General features: G+C 40.5%; 1 protein-coding gene across 1 annotated transcript in view; it reads right to left on the bottom strand.

Annotated features, from left to right (window-relative positions):
* LOC139411179 (collagen, type XXVII, alpha 1b) overlaps nucleotides 1-25,955 on the bottom strand; it is a 136,154-nt gene that overhangs the window by 40,091 nt on the left and 70,108 nt on the right. The window contains exons 14-22 of the mRNA XM_071157097.1: nucleotides 13,424-13,468; nucleotides 12,473-12,526; nucleotides 12,274-12,318; nucleotides 11,721-11,774; nucleotides 11,550-11,603; nucleotides 10,174-10,227; nucleotides 5,397-5,450; nucleotides 4,010-4,063; nucleotides 3,768-3,812 (exon numbers count right to left, since the gene is read on the bottom strand). Of these exons, the coding sequence (XP_071013198.1) occupies nucleotides 3,768-3,812; nucleotides 4,010-4,063; nucleotides 5,397-5,450; nucleotides 10,174-10,227; nucleotides 11,550-11,603; nucleotides 11,721-11,774; nucleotides 12,274-12,318; nucleotides 12,473-12,526; nucleotides 13,424-13,468 (459 nt within the window). The remainder of the gene's footprint in view (nucleotides 1-3,767; nucleotides 3,813-4,009; nucleotides 4,064-5,396; nucleotides 5,451-10,173; nucleotides 10,228-11,549; nucleotides 11,604-11,720; nucleotides 11,775-12,273; nucleotides 12,319-12,472; nucleotides 12,527-13,423; nucleotides 13,469-25,955) is intronic.

The following is a 25,955-nucleotide window of genomic DNA, read 5'->3' as shown; positions in this document are numbered from 1 at the left end:
GACTGGTGCACTTCACAAAATAGATGGCATCATGAGGCAGGACAATTATGTGGAAATATTGAAGCAACATCTCAAGACATCAGTCAGGAAGTTAAAGCTTAGTCGCAAATGGGTCTTCCAAATGGACAATGACCCCAAGCATACTTGCAAGCAAAGTTGTGGCAAAATGGCTTTAGGAAAACAAAGTCAAGGTATTGGAGTGGCCATCACAAAGCCCTGACCTCAATCCCATAGAAAATCTGTGGGCAGAACTGTGTGTGCGAGCAAGGAGGCCTAGAAACCTGACTCAGTTACACCAGCTCTGTCAGGAGGAATGGGACAAAATTCGCACAACTTATTGTGGGAAGGTTATTGAAGGCTACCCTAAACATTTGACACAAGTTAAACAATTTAAAGGCAATGCTACCAAATACTAATTGAGTGTATGTAAAGCTCTGACCCACTGGGAATGAAAGAAATAAAAGCTGAAATAAATAATTCTCTCTACTATTATTCTGACATTTCACATTCTTAAAATAAAGTGGTGATCCTAATTGACCTAAGACAGGGAATTTTTATAATAAAGGAGGTGATGCATTCCAGGTGAGTCTGATGTGAGTCTGATGATGCGCAGTTGCGCCTAATGATGGTGACTGGTGTGCGCCATAACGAGGAGCCTGGTGACCTAGAGGCCGGAGAGGGAGCACACTTTACATTAATCTTCTCTGAGATATGTACGCCATGGCGGCCCCGTTGTTGAGGATGGGGGCGTGTCCAGCCTGGTTCCTCCTGAAATCCAGAATTAGCTCCTTTGTTTTGCTAACATTGAGGGAGAGTTTACCTGGCACCACACCGTTAGAGTGCCTGGCTCCTCCTTGTAGGCTGTCTCGTCGTTGTTGGTAATCAGGCCTACTACCGTCGTGTCGTAAGTAGAACCACAGTATTGTACCTTACAGTCACTACTACCAAATCTACATTACTACACATAATACGGTAAGTAGAACCTAGATTCAAGACTTGATGTGTGTCTGTATTGATATTTGCAAATGAGGAAGTTTGCAATGATACTTTCATACACCTCAATTGTGTGTCCAAGACGTGTCCCCTTACGGACTAATTCGTATACTGTCTTGTCTTCCTGAAACCAGTGAGTGACATGATTAATGTCTTTGTTATTTAGAATGAGTGATAAGAAAACATTCCAAAAAGTTATTTAGAGCACCAACAAAGCACTTTTACACAAATTTGGTGAAATGTCTTCCGCTATAGTCAAAGTTTAACATTCAAAAAAATCTGTGATACTTTTGTATGGTTTTTGCTAAAGGCTTTTTCTTGGCCGAGAATAGAAACGTCCCTATCCCACTCTATATTTTTCAATGACTCATAAACAATTCAGCATCAAAGTTCCCTAATGCGTTACAGTATTAAAGGCCCAATGCAGACATTTTTATATTAATATGAAATAATTTCTGGGTAACAAATAAGTGCTTTACTAACTAGGTTTCTTTCCATCCACAGTTTTTATGCGAGTAAAGTCATACCGCATAAAAAAAAACAATCTCGACAGCTGTGATGGAAACAGGGAATTTGGATACTTTTTCAGAAATGCCAACAGATAATTTGTTCGTTTGACACGGTGGGATCTGTTTGTGTCTGTAAAATGTATCATGCAATAAATGGCGATGGAAAAGCCTTTATGATGATTATTATATCAATATTTGCACATGTCGAAGTAAACTTGGAGTCACACAATGGTATGGTGTGTCATCCTGCCACCATGACTTGGGAAACAATGCAATTTACTGTATTGGGCTATAGATGTAAGTTATGATGAACTTCACAGGGTGGTGAAACTGCACGGTGATGAGCTTGATGCTCCGGGGGTCATATTCTGGTGACATGATGGTCAATGCTTGACTACTGTATGACAAATAAAAACATTCTTGCACTTATCCATTCTAATCTCATCATGTATACTAGCTGCCTGCACTGTATCTGCAAACTGCTGGCTGGAGCGCAGGTGCCAAGACCAGAGTCGACACATTTGCTATTTAATGCACCAGTTTTTCTGACAAAACTATTGGTAGTGTTGAAAATGCGATGGAAACACATTGAACTTCAGATTTTTTTTTAAACAAAAGCGAAAAAGAAAATGTTGTGTTCACTACCTCATTGCACACAGTTTGGTGGAAACACAGCACTGGTGGGAAAATGCTAATGTTTTCTTAATGCAGATTTTAGAATATTCTGAAAATCTGTTGACAATTGTATGGAAACCTAGCTACTTCCATTAAAATGGGCAAAAAAAATTTTTTGTTACCAAAAAACTACTTCTCAAGCAAGAATTTTGCTAGGACTGTCTGGGAGTGGTCTGAGTGGGGAGGATAAATTGGCAGAGAGGTTTGGAATTGGCCTATTAACCAATTTCCTGCATGTTGATGTTACCATGGAAAGCCAAACTTTCTGTGCATGCAAACCTGCTGATTAGAAGGTCTTGTATTGCATTTCCAACCAGCAATTATCAGGAAATAACACGGATCACATTTCTTCACACTGTTACAGTCTCAGTTTCATCAGCTGTTATGATATTTAAACACAGAAAAACGTCATTTTGACTGCACTGGGCCTTTAAACTATAATTGGATCAAATGTGTTATGTGTTATATTGAATCAGTATACTCAGTTCGATGTGGTTTCCATCTTTTGGAGATGGCAGATGTTATTTAATGTGCTTAGTCAGATGTATGAACTTTGGGTGACTCCAGATTAACTCTCTATTCAGGCTATGATGGATGCAAATTGGATGTCTCTGCAGGAAGATGCAGTACGGTGGAATCCAAGGCTACTGTCTACATCCCAAATGGAACCCTATTCCCTATATAGTGCACTATTTTTGACCAGGGCCACTAGACCCCTGGTCGAAAGTAGTGCACTTTATAGGGAATAGGGTGCCATTTGGGATGCATAAACTAACTGACACAATCAGAGGTTTGGCTTTCAGACCTAGCTTATTAATGGATCTAGGAGAAGAGAAAGAGAGAGTCTATCCTCATAGATATCCAGCTGTTTATGATTATTTAGAGTAAGGAATGGGAAATCTATCTGTCTACGTTGGAGGAGTTTGACTTAACAAGCTCACAAAATATTAGACAAGAGAGATCGAAGAGTTATCATTTCACAACAGCCATTCCAACTGACGTTTTTTTAAATAAAATGTTCAGTATTTTAATGAGGCTTGACATTTACTATCAGTGTTTAGCAAAATGGCAGTGTTCCAAAAGCAACAACTTTAAAAATGAATGCAGAAAGCAGACATTTGGACAGTTTCTTATTTCAAAGAAATCATAATTCTCTAACTGGGATAGCTGACTAGGTGCATAAATGAGTGACTTTATTTTCATTGGTTTAAAACCATAAAGCTTTGTTGTTTATAATCCCATCTCTTCCAATGGTGTTGTTTTTGTATCACAGATGAGCACCATGTGGTGGTAGCACAGCAATTTTACTGACCAAGCCGTTGCCACAAATGCACAATAAGCGTTGAGCCATCTATCAAAATAGATTTTCTGCACAATAGACTGACATCTAGCCAAGTGCTGCTGGTATGTAGCTAACCAGATCATAGTGATTCAGCTGGATTTAAACACGGACTGCAGCAAATTGCCTCCCACTCTGAAGTGCCATTGTTATGAAACAGGCTTTTTGATGGTGTTTTCATGTGCTGAGTGACCCATATTGTGTTTTCTGACTTCCTTGTTTTGGTTCTGAGCTGTCCAATTAGCACTCACCTCTGGTCCTGTTGACCCAGGTGGTCCCAGTGGCCCCTCATCGCCCTGGAAAACAATATGGAGACAGAGGGTCAAGGCAGGGACAAAAGCACTATGCATAAAAAAACACTTTGTATTTTCTCTGGTCTATGTGGCAATGCCAGATTTCTGTCTTATCTCTTACATACATTCTACATACATAGCCAAAGTAAGACTAAATCTTGACATATTTAGTAAATACAGAACACTAAAGACAATCCCACCTCTAGTCCAGCTGTTCCTCTAGGCCCTGGTAAACCTCTGTTCCCTGGCTTCCCCTGAGGAGAATGATACAGAATGTTAGATTGCATAAGGAACCCATGTTGCTATCCATGATGCACCACTGGCAGTAAAACAGGACTGGTCCCCAGCAGTCACCACAGTCCCCAGAAAAGGCCTCAAATGTCCATGCGCCTGCTCTTTGCCATCCACCGTTCTTTGTATTCACTAAAAACCAACTGAACCTCCCAGACCACTTCTCAACACTTACTCATAGAAGTGCTTGATCCAGCCGACTACGCCAAATGAGGATGTTAATTAACCTCTTAAAGCAAGGGGGCAGAATTTTCACTTTTGGATAAATAGCGTGACCAATTTCAAATTCCTGCTACTCATGCCAAGAATATTATTCATATATTTGGATAGAAAACACTCTGAAGTTTCTAAAACTGTTTGAATCATGTCTGTGAGTATAACAGAACTTATGTAGCAGGCAAAACCCCGAGGACTAACTGTTGAGATTTTTTTTCTCCCCCCTCTCTGTTCCCTATATTGTCTTTGCCGTTGGATATTTAATAGGAACCTATTTTCAGTTCCTATTGAGGTTATTCCTTTGTGCTATGAAGAAGTAGGCCAACTCGGAACTGGGGACACTTTTGTGAGTTGCGCAAGATGTGAAGATGTTTCTTTTCTTTCCTGTATTGAATACAGATTGCCCCGTTTACAATTTGATCGATTATTAACATTTAAAAACACCTAACGTTGAATTACAAAAGTAGTTTTAAATGTTACGTTTTTGTAAGCTGTTTTTTTTTTGGATCAAACGCGCTTTATAAATTGACATTTTCGATATATATGGACGGAATTAATCGAACAAAAGGACCAATTGTGATGTTTATGGGACATATTGGAGTGCCAACAAAATAAGCTTGTCAAAGGTAATGCATATTTTATATTTTATTTCAGCGTTTTGTGTAGCGCCTGCTATGCTAGCTCCTTTGTTTACTGCTGGTGCAGATGGTGCAGGCTATCAGATAATAGCTTCTTATGCTTTAGCCGAAAAGCATTTTAAAAATCTGACATGTTGGCTGGATTTACAACCAGTGTAGCTTTAATTGAGTATCTTACATGTGTGATTTAATGAAAGTTTGAATTTTATAGCATTTTATTTTAATCTGGCACTGTATTTCCCCCATTTCCTCCAGTTGAGACGCTAGCGTCTCCCCTATCCATAAGAGGTTTTTAAGTACACAACCAATGTTTTAAAACAAATGGTGTCGCTCTTACCGATCGCATTGCCATGAACTGTGTGAAGATGGAATCATCGCACCATCGGACATAAGACAATGGTACACTACTAGATACGCAGAAAGATAGTGCCAGTATACATACCTTTGGGCCTTCAGGGCCGTTGTGACCTGGTGGGCCGATGTCTCCTGGGAAACCCTGTGGACAACCAGAGAACAGGTTGAATATAATCCATTACTCACCTCGTACTAGACAAAGATTTTTTAATTAACGAGTTTGACACAAAGGATTTACTTCAGACACCGGACAAGGCCCAAATCCCCATCATTCGCATGAAGAAGAGACTGAGATGTAGGAGTTATAGGTCGGGGTACCTTGTAAGAATCCGAAGGCGAGTCGGTAACCCGCTTCTACCATCAGTCATATAAGCCAACGTGCAATCATTGGATAATAAACTGCATGAACTCCGATCAAGACTTTCCTACCAACGGAACATTAAAAACTGTAATATCTTATGTTTCACCGAATCGTGGCTGAACAACAACATGGATAACATACAGCTGGCTGGGTTTTCCGTGCATCGGCAAGATAGAACAGCTGCCTCCAGTAAGACAAGGGGTGGTGGTTTGTGTCTATTTGTCAATAACAGTGTACAAAATCAAATATTAATGAAGTCTCAAGGTTTTGCTCGCCTGAGGTAGAGTATCTCATGATAAGTTGTAGGCCACACTATTTACCAAGAGAGTTTTCATGTATATTTTTTTGTAGCTGTCTATTTACCACCACAAACCGATGCTGGCACTAAGACCGCACTCAACGAGCTGTATAAGGTCATAAGCAAAAAATAAAATGCTAATCCAGAGGCGGCGTTCCTAGTGGCCGGAGACTTTAATGCAGGGAAACTTAAATCAGTTTACCCTAATTTGTACCAGTATGTTACATGTGCAACCAGAGGAAAAATAAACTCTAGATCACCTTTACTCCACACACAGAGATGCGTGCAAAGCTCTCCCTCACCTTCCATTTGGCAAATCTGACCATAACTATATCCTCCTGATTCATGCTTACTAACTAAAACTAAAGCAGGAAGTACCAGTGACTCGCTCAATACGGAAGTGGTCAGATGACGCAGATGCTAAGCTACAGGACTGTTTTGCTAGCACAGACTGGAATATGTTCATGGATTGTTCCGATGGCATTGAGGAGAACACCACATCACTCACTGGCTTCATCAATAAGTGCATCGATGACGTCATCCCCATAGTGAGCGTACGTACATACCCCAACCAGAAGCCATGGATTACAGGCAATATCCGCACGGTGCTGAAGGGCAGAGCTTCCGCTTTCAATGAGCAGGACTCTAAACCAGAAGCTTATAAGAAATCCCACTATGCCCTCCAACAAACCATCAATTTGCAGTGATTGATGAACGCTAAGTCGGATGTGGCAGGGCTTGCAAACTATTACGGACTACAAAGCCTGAGCTGCCCAGTGACACAAGCCTACCAGATGAGCTACAGTGGCAAGTAAAAGTATGTGAACTCTTGGAATTACCTGGATTTCTGCATAAATTTGACATAAAATTTGATCTGATCTTCATCTAAGTCACAACAACAGACAAACACAGTGTGCTTAAACTAATAACACACACATTATTGTATTTTTGTTGTCTATATTGAATACATCATTTAAACAATCACAGTATGGGTTGGAAAAATTATGTGAACCCCCTAGTCTAATGACTTCTCCAAAAGCTAACTGGAGTCAGGAGTCAACTAACCTGGAGTCGAATCAATGACACGAGATTGGAGATTTTGGTTAGAGCTGCCCTGCCCCATAAAAAACTCACAAAATTTGAGTTTGCAATTCACACGAAGCATTGCCTGATGTGAACCATGCCTCGAACAAAAGAGATCTCAGAAGACCTAAGATTAAGAATTGTTGCCTTGCATAAAGCAGGAAAGGGTTACAAAAGTATCTCTAAATGTCAGTCCACGGTAAATCAAATTGTCTATAAATGGAGAAATTTCAGCACTGTTGCTACTCCCTAGGAGTGGCCGTCCTGCAAAGATGACAGCAAGAGCACAGCGCAGAATGCTCAATGAGGTTAAGAAGAATTCTAGAGTGTCAGCTAAAGACTTACAGAAATCTCTGGAAGATGCTAACATCTCTGTTAACGAGTCTACAAAACGTAAAACACTAAACAAGAATGATGTTCATGGGAGGACACCATGGAAGAAGCCACTGCTGTCCAAAAAAAAACATTGTTGCACGTCTGAAGTTCGCAAAAGAGCACATGGATGTTCCAGCGCTACTGGCAAAATATTCTGCGGACAGATTAAACTAAAGTTTTGGTGTTTGGAAGAAACATGCAACACTATGTGTGGAGAGAAAAAAAGGCAAACCACACCAACATCACAACCTCATCCCAACTGTAAAGTATGGTGGAGGGAGCATCATGGTTTGGGGCTGCCTTGCTGCCTCAGGGCCTGGACAGCTTGCTATTATCGATGGAAAAGGAATTCCCAAGTTTATCAAGACATTTTCCAGGAGAGTGTAAGACTGTCTGTCTGCCAACTGAAGCTCAACAGAAGTTAGGTGATGCAACAGGACAACAGCCCAAAAGACAGAAGTAAATCAACAACAGAATGGCTTGAGTAGAATAAAATACGCCTTCTGGAGTGGCCCAGTCAGTCCTGACCTCAACCCGACTGAGATGCTGTGGCATGACCTCGAGAGTGGTTCACACCAGACATTCCAAGAATATTGTGGAACTGAAACAGTTTTGTGAAGAGGAATGGTCCAAAATTCCTACTGACCGTTGTGCAGGTCTAATCCGCAAATACAGAAAACGTTTGGCTGAGGTTTTTGCTGCCAAAGGAGGGTCAACATTTTATTAAATACAAGGGTTCACATACTTTTTCCAACCTGCACTGTGTATGTTTACACAGTGTGTTGAATAAAGACATGAACAATTATTGTTTGTGTGTTATTAGTTTAAGCAGACTGTGTTTGCCTACTATTGTGATAGATGAAGATCAGATAAAATGTTATGACCAATTTATGCAGAAATCCAGGTAATTCTCAAGGGTTCACATAATTTTTCTTCCCAATGTAAATTCCTTCTATGGTTGCTTCGAGGCAAGCAACATTGAAGCATGCTTGAGAGCATCAGCTGTTCCGGACGACTGTGTGATCATGCTCTGCGTAGTCGATGTGATTAAGACATTTAAACAGGTCAAAATTCACAACGCGGCAGGGCCAGACGGATTACCAGGACATGTACTCCAGGACATGACCAACTGGCAAGTGTCTTCACTGACATTTTAAACCAGTCTGTAATGCCAACATGTTTCAAGCAGTCACTGTGCCCAAGAACACCAAGGTAACCTGCCGAATTGACTTCCGACACATAGCACTCACGTCTGTAGCCATGAAGTGCTTTGAAAGGCTGGTCATGGCTCATATCAACACCATTAACCCAGAAACCTTAGACCCACTCCAATTTGCATAGCGGCCCAACATATCCACAGATGACGCAATCTCTATTGCACTCCACTCTGCCCTTTCCCACCTGGACAAAAGGAACACCTACGTGAGAATGCTATTCATTGACTACAGCTCAGTGTTCAACACCATAGTGCCCTCAAAGCTCATCACTAAGCTAAAGACTCTGGGACTAAATGTCTCCCTCTGCAACTAGATCTTGGTCTTCCTGACGGGCCACCTCCAGGTGGTAAGGGGAGGTAACAACACAGCTGCCACATTGATCCTCAACACGGGGACCCCTCAGGGGTGCGTGCTCAGTCCCCTCCTGCACTCCCTGTTCACCCATGACTGCATGGCCAAGCACAACTTCAACACCATCATTAAGTTTGCCGTCGACACAACAATGGGAGGCCTGATCACCGACAACGATGAGAAAGACTGTAAGGAGGAGGTCAGAGACCTGGCAGTGTGGTGCCAGGATAACAACCTCTCCCTCAATGTGATCAAGACAAAGGAGATGATTGTGGACTACAGAAAAAGGAGGACCGAGCACGCCCCCATTCTCATCCACAGGGCTGTAGTTGAGAGCTTCAAGGTCCTTGATGTCCACATCACCAACAAACTAGAATGGTCCAAACAAACCAAGACAGTTGTGAAAAGGGCACGACAACGCCTATTCCACCTCAGGAGACTGAAAAAATTTGGCATGGGTCCTCCAAAACTTTTACATCTGAGAGCATCCTGATAGTTTGCATCACCGCCTGGTACGGCAACTGCTCGGCCGCAAGGCACTACAGATGGTAGTGCGTACGTTCCAGTATATCACTATGGCCAAGCATCCAGCCATCCAGGACCTCTATACAGGCGGTGCCAGAGGAAGGCCCTAAAAATTGCCAAAGATTCTAGCCACCCTAATTATAGACTGTTCTATCTGCTACCACACAGGAAGCGGTACCGGTGTGCCATGTCTAGGTCCAAAAGGCTTCTTAACAGCTTCTAGCCGAAATCCATAAGACTCCTGAACAGCTAACCAAATACCACCACCCCATTTTTACACTGGTGCTCCTCTTTGTTTATTACCTACTTATGGTCACTTTACCTCTACATATGTACATATTAACTCGACTAACCTGTTTCTCTGTACCGGTACTCCCTGTATATAGCCTCATTATGTTATTTTTATTTTTAATTGTTGCTCTTTAATTATTTGCTCTTTAATTATTTGTCATTTTTTTATTGTTTACTTCAGTTTTTTTAGTAAATACTTTCTTAACACCTATTTTTTTCTTAACTGCCTAGTTGGTTAAGGGCTTGTGGGTAAGCATTTCACTGTAAGGTCTATCTATACCTGCTGTTTTTGGGGCATGTGACAAATCACTTTTGATTTGTTATAGGTCATGTGTAATCTTTCCACCCACACGCAGATCCTTACCTCTTGGCCAGGAGGGCCAGGTATACCATCAGGTCCTTGGTCACCGGTCACCCCCTAGGGGAGAGATTTAAAAAGTGATAACCTAGTAGTATACTTTACATAGTCCCAGGTACACAGATATGTCTCTATTTAATGGTATTAAAAGTTAAATGACGACATTATAATGAAAACATTGTAACTTGAAGAGTTTTCACAATGTACCTGATGTTTGCATAATGTACGTTGTGTGGAAAATGTCCAGATCAAATATAATGTTTTTGTAAAGATTAAATGTGAAGTTAGTTGTCTAAATTGGATCTGAGTAAAATATAGACCTTGTGTTACGCCCAGAGAACTTGCACTAAAGGCGGATACGCCCATTTCTGACCCTAGGGTATAAAACATGTGAGTTAAGAATAAACATTATGACTAGGTGACCACGAGCTGCAGCCAAGGTTCGATTAGTTGTAACCCCAAAACGCAACACGAGGTTGAAGGCGACAAAGGAACCTTTTAACAATCTATGCTACGGATGAGTAGTTGTGTCTAAAAGGGTGAATTCAAGCAGGACCACCCGGTTTTCTCTCCAAGGAATCATGTGTCTACCCTGCTTTCATTCCCACACTGGAACCACCTATATGGCTGATTAGCCATCATCAGAAGACCCCTCTTTCAGAACAAGGGAGAGGAACCAGACCACTAAGAGAAAGGACACTACCATTGTGTGGACAATCAGAGTTACACCCGGTAAAAACAGAAGTGTCACCATTAGTGGAGAAGTTATAACTCGGTCCACGAGGAGATACCCCACCGGAGAACTTTGACACATAATTACATCATTATATTCTGACCCATAAGAGCAGCAGTTCGGGGCAAGGTTAGGGTTAAACTAAGCATAGTTTACAAATGTACCTAAGTGTGCTTTTCTCTCATGCACTCTCTTGTTTGAAATCCCCATTTTGTGTAACAAGTGTCATATTGTGTTGGCCTTCTAGGGACCTGTTTCATTGTAGTAAGTTTTAATCAATAGCCTAGACTGTGTATCTTATTTATCATTTTAGCTTGTTAGTAAATAAATAATCTTCTCAATTGTTGTGGTACAGACTTATTTAGTTGGACTCAGGTTTGTGCAGATTCCCAGATTATGCGACATTCAGAATGAGACTGTAGAGGAAATTAATTAATTAGCAACTGTTGTAAAATCGATATTCTGATATTCGTTGAGTTAATTTGGGAAATAGAATCTCAATAAAGCCAAACTTTCCCATGGTGCCCCAGGTTAGTGAGTTAATAATTACCTGATTCATTTAATCACGTAATTATGAACAGTTAATCATTCGATGAACAGCAGTCGTCACATTAATCAATCCAACGCCACGACAGGTTAATGGACTCACCTGTTGCCCTGGTTTCCCTTGAACACCTAGCAACCCAGGTGAACCCTGGATACCCTGTAAAACAATGAGAGCACTTCTGTGAAAAGAAGTTATCCACAGTTAAAACCCAGACACAAAGACTCAGACGACAAACATCAGCACCATCTGTCAGGTGGTAGCGGAGTGAAATACCTTGTCACCTTGGAATCCATTCTCTCCTTGCTCCCCTGGAAGACCAACTTCACCCTGAAGAATGAGAGGTTAGAAGGTTAAGAATACACTAACAAATGTACACTATAAATCCTCATCTCTATTGATGAGTACTATAGCCAGCTGTGGGCATGAGGCAGATCCAGTATGCCCAGTAGGCAGCTCTAGGGATGTCATCTGGTGACCTGTCGAGTGCAGATCTGCCATTGTTATACACGTGCTGTGCTCAGCAAATATGTGCATTTTTACTAATAAAAGCACACATTTCTCAGTAGCTTATACATATATGTGATACATGGAGCACATAGCAAGCCCAAGCTCTAAATTTGCAATGATTGAGGATGAGTATCATCTTGTAGGCTTCGGAAAGTCTTTAAACTGTTCCTGAATCAGATTTCTAGAGATGTCTGTAGTTTTACCACATGTAACCTTTCTCTCCAGAGAGCCAGCTAGTGGACGAGACTATTTGGCATGCATAACTTGATCTGATGGTTTATTTACGTACAGTAGGCTAATAATGAGGTATTCAGATCACCTTATCACCTTTCAGTCCTGGTTCTCCTGGATTTCCTGGTACCCCCTGAAATTGAACCAATCACTGATGAGCAAACAGGCCTGGTGTTGCGCCGAGAGAAACCCCTCTTGAGATTATGACACCTCCTGCATTGTATTACATTTACAACATTTTGTAACAGCATGTACAGTAGACGTGAGTAAAGCAGTAGGTCAGTTACCTTGAGTCCACATGGTCCTGGCAAACCCATCATCCCTAAAGGACCCATGTCTCCCTGCCACCAACAACACACAGAACACACACTTAGAACACTGTAGACGGAAATGCAGACCTACAGCTGTAGGACAATTATGTCATGCACATTCCTAACATATGTATACAGTAGTTAAGTTGAATGATAGAGCAAGAGTATATGGCAAAATGTAGGACTTATATTTATCTGTTTATCATCAACAAGACAAATTATAAACTGGGTGGTTCGAGCCTTGCAATGCTGACAGTCGTGGTATATCAGACCGTATACCACGGGTATGACACAACAGTAATTTACTGGTCTAATTACATTGGTAACCAGTTTATAATAGCAATAAGGCATCCCTGGGGTTTGTGTTATATGGCCAATATACCATGGCTAAGGTCTGTATCCAAGCGGTCCGCGTTGCGTCGTGCAAATGAACAGCCCTTAGCTGTGGTATACTGGCCATATATCACACCCCCTCAGGCCTTATTGCTTAATTATAAACAGGCATCCCCAAATCAATCAGTGTCCTAGAGAGTGCAGTGGAGCAGAGAGTGACGGTGCACAATTAGAAAAAAAAGTGGTATCTAGAAGCACAGCGGGTTTTACATGGAACCACAAAATGTTCTACCTGGAACCAAAAAAGGGTTCTACCTGGAACCAAAAAGGTTCTACCTGTAAAGAAAAAAGGGTTCTCCTATGGGGACAGCCGAAAAACCCTTTTAGGTTTTGGATAGCACCTTTTTTTCTAAGAGTGTGCACTTTCACTGTCTGCTCCACTGCACTCTCTAGGACACTCTGCATGTAGAACAGAGGGTTCTACATGGAACCCAAAAGGTTCTACCTGTAAATAAAAAAGGGTTCTCCTATGGGGACAGTTTTGGAACACTTTAATTCTAAGAGTGCACATGTCACATGGCTTTTTATACTCACAATGAGCCCGGGCACTCCATTAGGACCAGGGGCTCCCAGCTCGCCCTGAGAGAGAGAGAGAGAGAGAGAGAGAGAGAGAGAGAGAGAGAGAGAGAGAGAGAGAGAGAGAGAGAGAGAGAGAATTTCTCTCTAAGGTTATAGGCTCTATTCTAAACAAACACAGGCAGAAGAGAGGCACAGTGTTCCTTACACTTCTGGTAGAAGGAAGGGGATAGACCCTAGCTCTCAGAATGTGTGTGTTGGTGTGTGTTGTCCCCCCCCCCCCCCCCCCCCCTGTTTGTGTAATCTCCAGCTCCCATCTCGCGGGTCAGGGCAGGCTGATGAAAGGGGGGCTGGCGCGACACACAGAGAAGGGCTTGTTGTCCCCGGTAACTACCCCACTGCTACGTGTCATGCCCACATCCTCTCCAGGTAGAGAGAGAGAGAGAGAGATACTTGATCTGTGAACTGAAATAAAAAGAAAGCTGAGCAAGCTTGGAAAGAGCTAGTACAGAAATCAGCAATAGAAAATCTAAATGGAGATTATATACCATACAGATAGATGTCTGCTCTCTTAAAGGCAAAGGAAAAATGTTAAAAGTAAAGTAAGGAGAGAATCACCCGAGACCTTGGTGGCAGACTTCTCAATACTATAGGGGAAGAAAACCACAATAAATCTCTTATTTCATACTGAGAGCCCCTCAGCCTGGCACCCTGTTGTGCACGAAATACCCAAAACATTGAAAAGATAACAATTAATGAGGACAAATTAATGAGGACAAACTGCCCCTGCCTCACCGTTAATAAAACCATTAAAAATACTACACCAGCGAGCATTATTTACTGTAGCCACAGAGGATCAATAGCTTCTACAATATTGCTGTGGTTTAAGTTATATTACAAGCACTTACAGTCGTGAAGGCAGAAATTTGGGCAGTAAGCGTGACAAATATCTACTGAACAAAAAATATAAACGCAACATGCAACAATTTCAAAGATTTTACTGAGTGACAGTTCATATAAGGAAATCAGTCAATTGAAATACAGTAAATTCATGAGGCCCTAATCTATGGATTTCACATGACTGGGAATACAGATATGCATCTGTTGGCCACAGATACCTTAAAAAAGATGTAGGCCGTGGATTTTAAAAAAACAGTCAGTATCTGGTGTGACCACCATTTGCCTCATGCAATGCGACACATTTCCTTTGAATAACGTTGATTGTGGCCTGTGGAATGTAGTCCCACTCCTCTTCAATGGCTGTGCAAAGTTGCTAGATATTGGTGGGAACTGAAACACGCCATCGTACACATCAATCCATTGAGCAAACATGCTCAATGGGTGACATGTCTGGTGAGTAATGCAGGCCATGGAAGAACTGGGACATTTTCAACTTCCAGGAACTCTGTACAGACCGTTGCGACATGGGGCTGTGCATTATCATGCTGAAACATGAGGTGATGGCGGCGGACGAATGGCACAACAATGGGCCTCAGGATCTCGTCAGGGTATCTCTGTGCATTCAAATTGCCATTGATAAAATGCAATTGTGTTTGTCTGTAGTTTATGCCTGCCCATACCATAACCCCACCACCACCATTGGGCACTCTGTTCACAACGTTGACATCTGCAGTTGTGAGGCCGGTTGGACATACTGCCAAATTCTCTAAAACGACATTGTAGGCAGTTTATGGTAGAGAAATTAATATTCAATTCTCTGGCAACAGCTCTGGTGGACATTCCTACAGTCAGCATGTCAATTGCACACTCCCTCGAAACTTGAGACATCTTTGGCATTGTGTGTGACAAGGTGCACCTGTGTAATGATCATGCTGCTTAATCAGCTTCTTGATATGCCACACGTGTCAGGTGGCTGGATTATCTTGGCAAAGGAGAAATGCTTACTAACAGGGAAGTAAACAAATTTGTACCAAATATTTGAGAGAAATAAGCTTTTTGTGTGAATGGAACATTTCTGGGGTCTTCTATTACAGTCCTGACGTGAATGGGAACTGCCATCTATGGATTATATTTATTATATTTATTTGTTTTGTTGCGGCTGTCAATCTGTCAAATGCCTACTGCTGAAAAGAGAAGACCAATCTGTCCGTAGAAGCCAACAACTTTTTTCAACATTTTTGAGTGATTCTGAGCGAACAGCACTGTTTTTCAAAGTAGCTTATCTTGAGATGGCTATTGGCACAAGTGCATCGGCCATCACCGTTGATTAGCCTAGGATTCATCATTGGGTGAGTCAGTGTCACTGGAAAGTTTATTTTGTAGCCTACCGTGGCCTGTATATGTGTATGTGTGTGTGTGTGTGTGTGTGTGTGTGTGTGTGTGTGTGTGTGTGTGTGTGTGTGTGTGTGTGTGTGTGTGTGTGTGTGTGTGTGTGTGTGTGTGTGTGTGTGTGTGTGTGTGTGTGTGTGTGTGTGTGTGTGTGTGTTATGTATGTGTATATATATAAATATACATATGTATATATATTTGTGTGTGTGTGACCCGTTCCAGGAAGCTAGAAATGTGTCGCGCGTCACTACTTCACAGGAGAGGCATTTGAATGTAAATATATATATATAAATATATATATAAACATATATATATATAAACATATATAAATATATAAATATGTTTTATCAAAATGTGTTTTTTTTGGCCTTGTGTTATTTATTATTAAAAGTCACTCCCTGAACTTGCTTCCCAACTCCCAGCGTATACTTTTACAACAAAGAAGTTTTGAACAAGTTATATTTCAGAAATGACCAAGCCCTGACCATAGCCCTGACCTTGTTTCTCTATGGTGTAGTAGGTCAGGGCATGACTAGGGGGCATTCTATCTTATAATTTCTATGTTGTGTTCTAGTTTGTATTTTCTATGTTAGTGTTTTGTATGATTCCGAAATAGAGGCTGTTGGTAATCGTTGTCTCTAATTGGGGATCATATTTAAGTAGATATTTTTCCCAGCTGTGTTTGTGGGATATTGTTTTGTGTTTGTGAATGTGCACCACGTAGTCACGTTTTGTTGTTCGTTTGTTGATATATTTTGTTTTGCTTAAGTTTCACTTTGGAATAAAGATGTGGAACTCCAATCACGCTGCGTCTCTCCACACAAATGTGAAAAAAGGCTAGTGCCTACCATACCCAACAAATGACAGCAATAGGCTAATTATATTTATTTTACAACAGGCCTACTTAACTATCTTTAACTAAATACGGAAAACACAATTCAAAAGACAGATCAAACTTAATTTAGCGAACGGAATGAAACAAAACAGGTTCTGCATAGGCTATTTAAAGAACTGGTTTAGATTTTTTTTTAAATAGGCTTACAATGATATCAATGATATACAATTTAATCATGATAAAACAAATGATTATAAATATGAAAACATTTATAAATTAAGTTCCAAAATTGCATCCTACATAAAGAGTTGCGTATGTGGCCATCATGTAAATGACGTAAACTGCATGAAATCGGTTTATGAAAAGCCCATTTTTTTCCCACATCCTGCTAAACCCCCCCCCCCCCCCCCCCCCCCATGTGATTATATATGCATGTAATGCGTTACTGTCTGTAGGGCAGAACTTGGGAGATTCCCCCTAGCAATGCAAATTGAGAAAAGAGCTACCAAATTCTGGTGACCCTAAGCAACTGGCCCAAAAGCACCAGCTAAATTAAACTATTCGACCACAAATAACAAATTTAAAAGAAATACAAATCTCTAATCAAAATACATACACTAATCATTGGCAAAACAAAAGAAGGAGAAAGACTGTGTAAGCACTGTGGGTTGGGTGAAGTACAGAATGAGCCGCACTTCCTAGTCCACTGCCCAACATTTAATTAACGAGTTGCAGGATTTAGGAGAAAATCTGCATTTTGTTAAAAGAAAATGTAGAGACAGTAGATCTTGCTGCAGATTATGTCCAGGTCTGTCATAATATAAGAGAGACAATAGTTTCAGTCATGTCATACACATGAACCCTTGTATATTAAATGTGTCAAATGTTGCTGTTTTGTTTACTTTTTTTTCCACAAATGATTTTACAAGCATAATTTTTTGTTGTTGATATATATTATTATTTTTGCTCAAACATATTGTTCATTTATGTGATACTTCATATACAATCCTCTGGCAACAATGGCTACCACCCATAACACCCAGAGGTGTTACAGACCAATTTTAAAGTGTGGCCTTCCGGACCCCTCCACCCTTCTCTCCTCTTCTAACTTCACTATGAAGGAGAGGTTATTCAGCCAACTGGAACTTGCCCTCTCCTCGGTTGGAAAGACACGTGGTGTTGGAGAGGTCCGCAGAGGTCAGCCAATCACAGTATCACGATACAGCTGCCACTCAAGGAGATGTCAGGGTCAAACTAAGAGAGCAAATGTATCTGTATGAAGGACCGCATGCCTCTATGTCAAACTAGGATATTGTGTGGATAGAGATCTAAGGAATTGCTTTGGTGAAGACATTATTCCCCTTTTGACCCTTCTGAAGTATAGTATCCGCTTCATTGCTTGGAGGGGAAAGTTCCCCCTACTGGCCTACAGACAGCATGTCCATCAGTGAGCTGATTTTCCCAGTCGTCCCCAATTCAGCTACTGACAGAGGTGACTGAAAATGTTGTGTTGTTTGATGCAAGAAACCACTTTACAAAATAAAATGCATCATTATTCCCATAGCACTATTACAGAGAATCAGACAAATTATGCTACCCTTAGCTTATTCAACAACAAAAAAGCTTTTTATCTGACTTGCTTTTCAAAGGTCTAGAAATGCACACATTTTTTTATCTTGTAGGAAGCAATCCCTCCCCCATTGTTGACTACAAATGATCTATTACTGGGCTAATAACTCACTAACTAGCAAAGGATATGAGCACATGTAGAAATGTGCACACATCGCTACATGTAGCTCTCACTTTGATCTCCAAACAAGCGCATCTACTCACGACCGCTGATGCTGTAAAAACAGTCCAGTTCAAAGTGAATGGCATAGATCCATATATGGCAATGGTCTATTTGCATATAGGCCTACTGCAGTTAAGGTGCACCGGTCTGTGTAGAGAACGTGCCTGAGTCGTGCCTGTCAATGCAATATATATGCCTGTGTTATATGTTATATTCTGCCTGTTTGGCCTTGTCCGGGGGTATCGTCGGACGTGTCTCCCGACCCCTCCTGTCTCAGCCTACAGCATTTCTGCTGCAGTAGTTTGTGTCGGGGGGCTAGGGTCAGTCTGTTATCTGGAGTATTTCTCCTGTCTTATCTGGTGTCCTGTGTGAATTTAAGTAATTCTCTCTCTCTTTCTCTCTTTTTCTTTCTCTCTTTCTTTCTCTCTCTCGGAGGACCTGAGCCCTAGGACTACCTGGCCTGGTGACTCCTTGCTGTCCCCAGTCCACCTGGCCATGCTGCTGCTCCAGTTCAACTGTTCTGCCTGCGTCTATGGAACCCTGACCTGTTCACCGGACATGCTACCTGTCCCAGACCTGCTGTTTTCAACTCTCTAGAGACAGCAGGAGCGGTAGAGATATTCTGAATGATCGGCTATTAAAAGCCAACTGACATTTACTCCTGAGGTGCTGACCTGTTGCACCTTTGACAACCACTGTGATTATTATTTGACCCTGCTGGTCATCTATGAACATTTGAACATCTTGGCCATGTTCTGTTATAATCTCCACCCGGCACAGCCAGAAGAGGACTGGCCACCCCTCATTGCCTGGTTCCTCTCTAGGTTTATTCCTAGGTTCTGGCCTTTCTAGGGAATTTTTCCTAACCACCGTGCTTCTACACCTGCATTGCTTGCTGTTTGGTGTTTTAGGCTGTGTTTCTGTACAGCACTTTGTGACATCAGCTGATGTAAGAAGAGCTTTATAAATAAATTTGATTGTAAAATAAAATCTCTTGTATAGTTAGTTTTGCATACTAAACTTGCACAGTTCGTTTTGTTTTGGTATTTTGCATTAAAAGTGGATTATACTGCGTTGATTCGATCACAATTCCCACAGTAAAGGGAAACGTTGATAGTGTTACGAACGGGGAAAACTCTATAAAGTTGACTGAAGTTCAAACTCATGCTTCTCTGCCCGCACTGATATTTCTTCTAAGTGGTAGTCCCTGGGAGCTAGACAGAACATTAGATATAACATATGTAATTACGCTGTAACAAGTATTGTAAATCATTTAAATAATTCATAGTTACACTAAACTAACAACAAGTAACTGGTGGTAATTGCAGTCTGTAATTACAGAAATGTAACAACGAATGCTTGTTCAAGTTTCCGATAGCAACCGAATGCACAATTTTTTGAGTCTGAAAGCAACTGTAGCTAAGGATGGCAGGGCTTGACAGCGGGTGAATTACTTTATTAAGCATCAATCAAACATTTTTAACACATTAATAAAAAGTTATGGTTCTTAATAAACAGTTATTCATAAAATTGTGAGATAGTCATTCAGCGCTGGCCAAATTGTGAGATAGTCATTCAGCGCTGGCCAAATTGTGAGATAGTCATTCAGCGCTGGCCAAATTGTGAGCCCATTAAGCTTGGTTGAATAATGGTTAATAAATGCACAAAATGGTCGTAAGACAACCTCTTATTTCATCATGTAACCTTGCAAGGGTTTCACGATTGAAGAACACTCTCACTTTTGGGTGGGATGCATTATGTGTATATTAAACTGTCCAGTGTTTACCGATTTCTGTTAAATATTATTTATAATTACTTAAAATATGAGTGAAATAGTTTTCCTTACATTTTTTTCATTAAGTATGTTACCCCAACAACAGAATGGTGTGGGCATATATAGGTCATAAAAAAATATTCATGCAAGTAGACCACTGATTGACCACTGATTTGTTTGAGGTGGGGTTTTTGAAGTATTTCTTTCTCCAATTTATTACTTTGGCCACAAATACCAGTACAGATGTTGGATTTTAATATGACCCATTTAGTCACAGATTGATTGATGAGGTTTTGATGTTTGTGTGCTGTGCCTTTTTTTCTCCAAACAACAACTTTAGTTTCATCTGTCCACAGAGTATTTTGCCAGTAGCGCTGTGGAACATCCAGGTGCTCTTTTGCGAACTTTTTTGGACAGCAATGGCTTCTTCCATGGTGTCCTCCCACGAACACCATTCTTGTTTAGGGTGTTATGTATTGTAGACTTGTCATCAGAGATGTTAGCATCTTCCAGAGATTTCTGTAAGTCTTTAGCTGACACTCTAGGATTCTTCTTAACCTCATTGAGGATTCTGCCCTGTGCTCTTGCAGTCATCTTTGCAGGACGGCCACTCCTAGGGAGAGTAGCAACAGTGATGAAATTTCTCCTTTGATTTACCGTGGACTGAATTTTAGAGATACTTTTGTAAGCCTTTCCTGCTTTATGCAAGGCAACAATTCTTAATCTTAGGTCTTCTGAGATCTCTTTTGTTCGAGGCATGGTTCACATCAGGCAACGCTTCTTGTGAATTGCAAACTCATATTTTGTGAGTGTTTTTATGGGGCAGGGTAGCTCTAACCAAAATCTCCAATCTTGTCTCATTGATTCGACTCCAGGTTAGTTGACTCCTTACTCCAATGAGCTTTTGGAGAAGTCATTAGACTAGGGGGTTCACAAAATTTTTCTAACCTGCACTGTGAATGTTTAAATGATGTATCCAATATAGACAAGAAAAAGACAATCATTTGTATGCTATTAGTTTAAGCAGACTGTGTTTGTCTGTTGTTGTGACTTAGATGAAGATCAGATCAAATTTTATGTCAAATTTCTGCAGAAATCCAGGTAATTCCAAAGGGTTCGCATACTTTTTTTGCCACTGTATCTGACACGAATAACAAGTAACAGAATCAATCTCCTCAGTACCTATTAATGAATGAAGTTGATACCGGCCAGAATAATTATCCTATGGTATAAGGTCTGCTGCTCCATCATTTTGAACATGACAGGTAAGCTTGCATGCATGATATCATACAGGCTATGATTTTTTTGAGATTTTAGTGACTGTTTAATAGCCAGAATAGTGGTGTTTCAATGTAAAGCTAATATTGCATTAGAGCTGTTAATATTTGTTTTATTTTCTAACGAGTAGGCTTGCTTTGTGATTAATTCATACAACGATCACAACCGAGCATATTACTAAATGACACCAATGTTCAAGATAACATGGTTGTATATTCATTGAAAACTAATATTGAAATGTGATATGATGTAATCTAAATAGATTAGGCCTAGGCTACTTCATCCTAAAGTAAGCTAAATGCATTGGCTATCAAACAAACACAGGCATGTGATAAAGGATAACATAATTATAATTATAACATAATTATATCAAACAGGAATATACATTCAATGAAATTAATACAGTATTGTCATATTATTGATACATTTCTCTCCCCTTGCCGGGGATTAGACAGATGAACTGTAGTCACCAGATGCCCAAGCCCCAAAAAGAAACGTGGAGACATCAACACTTGTCATTGAATAAAAGTTCAAATGTGTATTGGTTTTCCTGTGTCTGTGTATGTCCTTAAAACACCGTCCATTGTACAAAATAAGTCATTTCCAAGTGGGGGATATAAAGGAAATTAACCTCCAACATTCATAAATTGTTCAGTACATGAGGGCAAATTTAGTCTTGACACCCATGGGTTATTTTTATAGACAGGACAGGAGTTTACAGGTTTTTGTTCCAGATCTTGACTAAAACCATAATTCAACACATTTTTGTCTATAGTGAAGACTTGCACAGAGTACAATCCGCTGGGACAGAAATCACGTCTGCATTTTAGAATGAACTTTACAATGTCCTGACAAATCTGCATTATAAAAAAATAACACGGGTGAATCTATTTCTAATTTCAGTGCCGGTTCAAGTCACTGAAGCCACAATTACCTTTATTAAATGTGCAATCGTTTTGTTCACCATTTTGTACATTTTTAGGCTTGGTATAGTTGTTTACAGTAAGAGTCGAATAACTTAGCCTCTAATTTTAACTAGTAACACCAACCCCAATGGTGCAACACAATAGGGGATGAGAAAGTGGCAAGAGAAAGTTAGCTAACGTTAACTAGGTAAACAGACACTGCATGCAGGTAGCTAGCATAATAGACTCATCACCAGAATTCACAAATAACTTGGCTGGCTAAACAGAACACAGTTGGTTGTATTTCCTACGTTTTTTTTAATCAAATGTTGTTAAAATGTCTTACTTCCAAACGAGTCGAGTTATTTAACCTTTATTTAACTAGGCAAGCCAGGCAAGAACAAATTCTTATTTTACAATGATGGCCTACTCTGGCAAAACCCTGATGACGCTGGGCCAATTGTGCGCCACCTTACGGGACACCCAATCACGGCCGGATGTGATGCAGCCTGGATTTGAACCAGGGACTGCAGTGACTCCTCTTGCACTGAGATGCAGTGCAAGAGGCGCCATTCGATGCAGTGCCTTAGACCGCTGCACCACTCGCCAATGCAATGGAGTAAAATGTGATTACAGTTACTCAACAGTTGAAGGAAAAATTCATATGACAATCATTTGTTGAACATTTTAACACAATTTGGTGAATAAATAAACGTTATACCTACATTTCGCAAAGTTATTACTTATTCTTCAGGAATATGTTATCCCAAGGGGGACTTCTGTCCGATGTTAATTATGATTATTATTGTATATTTCTCACTGCACCTCTAAGTGTTGTGGGATAGCTTTCCCGACTAAGGATACATGGGATTGGGACATGCCAATTTTGACATCCTACCTAGAAATCCTGCCTCAAAAGGAAACATCCTTATTATTGCCAGCTAATGTCTCGTTAAACCATCAATATGCGCTAAATTCACCCGCACAGCTGATCTCAAGTGCAACCATTATTGGTCACCTCATTATCGCTCCCTAAAAGATGATGACGGTGTCCTGCTTGCAAGTCTTTCAAGATATGTTTGCCCTCTGGTTGGTATTGTCATCTCAACTTATGTCATAACCTAATGGAGACCAATATCTATCTTGTGTTATTAAGATATATAAAAGGATGGTTGATATGTATGGCTGCATTTCAGATAAATGTTTGTTCATTTGAATGTTGCAGTAATAGGACCAAGACCTAGTATTTGAGCGAGCCAGAGAGAACATTATTTTTATAGCAAGCCTGGATCTCAATGACTTGACTGCCCTCACATGGAGAGAAAGAGAACGGCTCAGTTTCAGCCACTCACAAATCTGAATTTCCTGATGGATCACGCAAATTCTCAGCGAAAAAAGAGTGATCAAGTTAAGATCCGACATCTGTATAGGACTAGTCAACAACATTATTTGGATATGAGTTAACAGAATAAGAATAGAATAAAAGTGAGATTTTCACTGGGAAGTTAGTTTAAGGCATCGCGTCAAGATCTGCCCATCTGCGTAATGCGCTCGAAATAACAACAACCTCGATCATGCCCACAATTTGTGTTTACACTGACTCCTAGTGACAGTGTGCAAAGAACTGGGATCAATAAGAAGGTAATGTGCAAAATGCAGACATAAGAGATTGCTGCAAAATACACAAAGTGTGGTAGAGACAAAAACGTACACACAGGAGAGAGTAGGTAGGTTTTCCATGCAATTTGTTTTGATTTTTGTATACTTGTGGTAACTCACCTATGAGTAGTTTATTTTTGATGTAAACACTAGCTAGTTTATTAATGTGAGCAAGCACCATTATTAGTATAATAACCATAACAACTATGTACTGTAGCTAGGCCTAGCAATAGGCCTAAACCCTAAATGATAGAAATCATGATAATAATGATAGCAGACATATCGGAGGAAGGATTCTATACCGTCTCTGATTATAGCTAGCTAGTAGGCTAATTGTTGTGTATTTGCTAAATTGTCATACATTATTTTTCTCCACCACAGATTTCCATAAGGTCTCAGAGTCCAGAAAGAAACAGACGAAGACAGATCGTTGTCGATTTCCTAGCCTAGACATGTGCTAGCCTAGACATGTGCACTATCGTCTAGGATCAATGGTTCTTCACAGGTCACAAAAGGGTTCTTTACTCTTTTAATGATAATTGAAATGTAGGGGAGGCGGCTTATTCAAATATTTGAGGGTGTGGTTTGGACACAGCTCGTTTTGTTCTTTATAGAAGCATTCTGCATAAAGGTTATGTAAAATAACCATTAAAAAAGGGTTCTATATAGCCCCAAAAAGGGTTGTAACCAAAGCGGAACCGTTTTTGAATATGTAACCTGTTATATAAAAGAGATAATGCCCTCGAAGCCGGTGTATGGAGGATATTTTGGCACGGTTTGCCGGCCCTTGACGGACAAAATATCCTCCAAACATTGGCTTCCCTGGCATTATCACTGAAGTACCCCTCAAGATACACAGGATTTAGCTCGTTAAAATTAAGTGTAACAACTAGTAATTACATTTCACTTATGCAGATAGTACTCTATGGTGTACTAGTGGGTTTATCTTCCCACTTGGATGGTAAAGGAGACTCAGGTTGTCATAATGGGAAACATAAACATGAATTATAAGACATTTTTAATTGTACAATCTGGGATGACACCCGTATGGTAGCCCCCAGTCAGAGAGGTTGACGTATATCTGATCTGTTTTTATAAAACTCAACCAAGTTAACCCAGATTATACACTTTTGGGGTTAACTTCCTAGCAACAATGTGGAGATTTTAAAGAGTGTACATTTACGGGTTGGTAATTATAGCCTAGGGAGCCTTCAACCTTTCTAATCTTGGACACCCAGTGCAACTGTCCACAAGAGATTACAACCTTGTGAAAGTTGTTACTAAATCGGATCCTGTCGAGAAGAAACAAAACACTAAATTGGTGAATTTAGTGGAAACTTGCCGACATGTAAAAAGCATGGTAACACGCATATGTTGTACACCTCTGTAATTACAGATTGTAACAATCACAAGTTACATGCTGTTTTTATAGTGTAACTATGAATTATTACAATTAACTACAATACTTGTTACAGTGTAATTACACATGTTATTACTTTGTAATAATGACCCCTTCAAATGTAGTGTTACCAGGTACTCTATGTCTCTAAGCATGTCAATGAATGAGCAAACGTATGAATGTGCAATGAACACGCCAGGTTATAGTTCACACTTTCTCCAGATATCACTGAGTCCACAGAAAGCCAAGTTAACAAACACAGACCATTTCGAGTCCCACCGTACCTTCTCTACCATGCAATCTGTTTTCCGAGCTGGTCATGGGTGCACCTCAGCCACGCTCAAGGTCCTAACTGATATCATAACCACCATAGATAAAAGACAGTACTGTACAGCCGTTTTCATCGACCTGGCCAAGGCTTTCGACTCTGTCAATCACAGCATTCTTATCGGCAGACTCAATAGCCTTGGTTTCTCAAATGATTGCCTCGTCCACCAACTACTTCTCAGATAGAGTTCAGTGTGTCAAGTCGGAGGGCCTGTTGTCCGGACCTCTGGCAGTCTCTATTGGGATGCCACAGGGTTCAATTCTCGGGCCGACTCTTTTCTCTGTATATATC

This window comes from Oncorhynchus clarkii, chromosome 6, assembly GCF_045791955.1.
Source record: "Oncorhynchus clarkii lewisi isolate Uvic-CL-2024 chromosome 6, UVic_Ocla_1.0, whole genome shotgun sequence".
Taxonomy (NCBI): domain Eukaryota; kingdom Metazoa; phylum Chordata; class Actinopteri; order Salmoniformes; family Salmonidae; genus Oncorhynchus; species Oncorhynchus clarkii.
The sequence above is the reverse complement of the archived record's forward strand: the minus strand, read 5'-3'. Positions and strand labels throughout refer to the sequence as shown.